The 1,331-nt window shown below is 75.1% G+C and overlaps 1 protein-coding gene across 1 annotated transcript in view; it reads left to right on the top strand.

The window, feature by feature from the left end:
- The first annotated feature begins 161 nt into the window (after window positions 1-161).
- AJAP1 (adherens junctions associated protein 1) overlaps window positions 162-1,331 on the top strand; it is a 62,225-nt gene continuing 61,055 nt past the window's right edge. The window contains exon 1 of the mRNA XM_049618208.1: window positions 162-212. Within this exon, the coding sequence (XP_049474165.1) occupies window positions 184-212 (29 nt within the window). The 5' untranslated portion in view covers window positions 162-183. The remainder of the gene's footprint in view (window positions 213-1,331) is intronic.

The raw sequence follows: 1,331 nt of genomic DNA, 5'->3' as shown, positions 1-1,331 counted from the left end.
TGGAGCCCCGCGCGGCCGCGCTCTGACTCGCTCTGCGCCCCGCGGCCGGCGGGCGGCGGGCGGCGGGCGGCGGCGGACCGAGAGCCGGAGACCGGCGCCGCGGGACGGAAGCGAGCGGGCGCGGGCGCCGCGCAGATGGCCGGGGCGAGCAAGGTCTGAGGCTCCGCTGCCCGAAACGTGACCATGTGGATTCAACAGCTTTTAGGACTCAGGTGAGCGACCCGGCCGGCGCCGGGGTGCGTATGGCTGCGTGGGTGCGTGGGTGCCGGGCTGGGCTGGAGCGGCGCTCTCCTCAGCGTTGCGAATAAAGGGACCCCTCCCCGCTCCCCGCTAGCGGCCGGAGGCGGCCGCGCGAGCGGCGTCCGGGTGCCAGTCCCGAGCCCGGAGCTCCGCGGCCCCGCAGGGAGCGGCCGGCTCTCCCTGCCTTCGCGCGTCCGGGTCCGGCCAGGGGTGCCCGCCCCGGCTCCCCGTGCAGCGGGGCCGGCCGGTCGAGCCCGCGGCTCCCGGCGCCAGCAGCGCAGTGTCCTGGCCTGCCGCCCCGGCGCGCCTCCTCCCCGGGGCCCCGGCCGGCCGTGGACCCTGGGCGGGTGCCGGGGCTGCCGGAGAAAGCCAGAGCTCTCCCGGCTCCCGGCTCCCGGTGAGAGCTGGGCAGGCGGAGTTGGAGGAAACCAAAATCAAACAGCCACTCCGCCCTCCCTTCCCCTTCCTCGGGGCCCCAGGGCTGAGCAGGGGCCTCCCGGGCTCCCAGCGGCCGATCCAGCTGTTTGCCGGTGACCTCCGGGCCCGACGGGCGCGCACAGCTGGCGGGCAGCTGGGGCGGGAGACTCTGGGGCTCTGGGGGAGGTGCGCGGGCGGCCCCCCCCAACCCCCACGCAGACACCCTCGGGAGCGCCCGGGGGCTTGTCTAGGTCGGGACTCCAGGGCCAGGTGGCACCAGGGGGTCGAGCCGGGAACTCGCGGCAGGGGTACTCAGGAAGACCCTTTGGAGCAAACTTTGCCCGCTTGTCGTGGCGCTCAGCCATTCGGCCCGTGCCTCGGGCGGCCTAGGGCCCGGGAGTGCGCGGTTGTCTCGTTGGTCCCGCAGGCCGCCCCCGAACCGTCCGCCCGCCTGCCAGGGGGCTTCGCCGAGCCGGTGCGTTTGGGTCCCGGGTTGCAACCGAAAGCAGGGAGGACGTAGGCGGAGGCGGAGAAAGCGCGTGCGGTTCTGGAGTTTGTCCACTGGGATGCACTGCGCTCCCGTGCTGGGGAGGAAAGGGCCGGTAGGTGCCGGAGCCGCCCCCACCGCCGCCCCATGGAAGCTGGGGGGAGTGAGGGAAGCGAGACCCAAGTGC

Source organism: Panthera uncia (genome assembly GCF_023721935.1).
Source record: "Panthera uncia isolate 11264 chromosome C1 unlocalized genomic scaffold, Puncia_PCG_1.0 HiC_scaffold_4, whole genome shotgun sequence".
Lineage (NCBI taxonomy): Eukaryota > Metazoa > Chordata > Mammalia > Carnivora > Felidae > Panthera > Panthera uncia.
The sequence above is the reverse complement of the archived record's forward strand: the minus strand, read 5'-3'. Positions and strand labels throughout refer to the sequence as shown.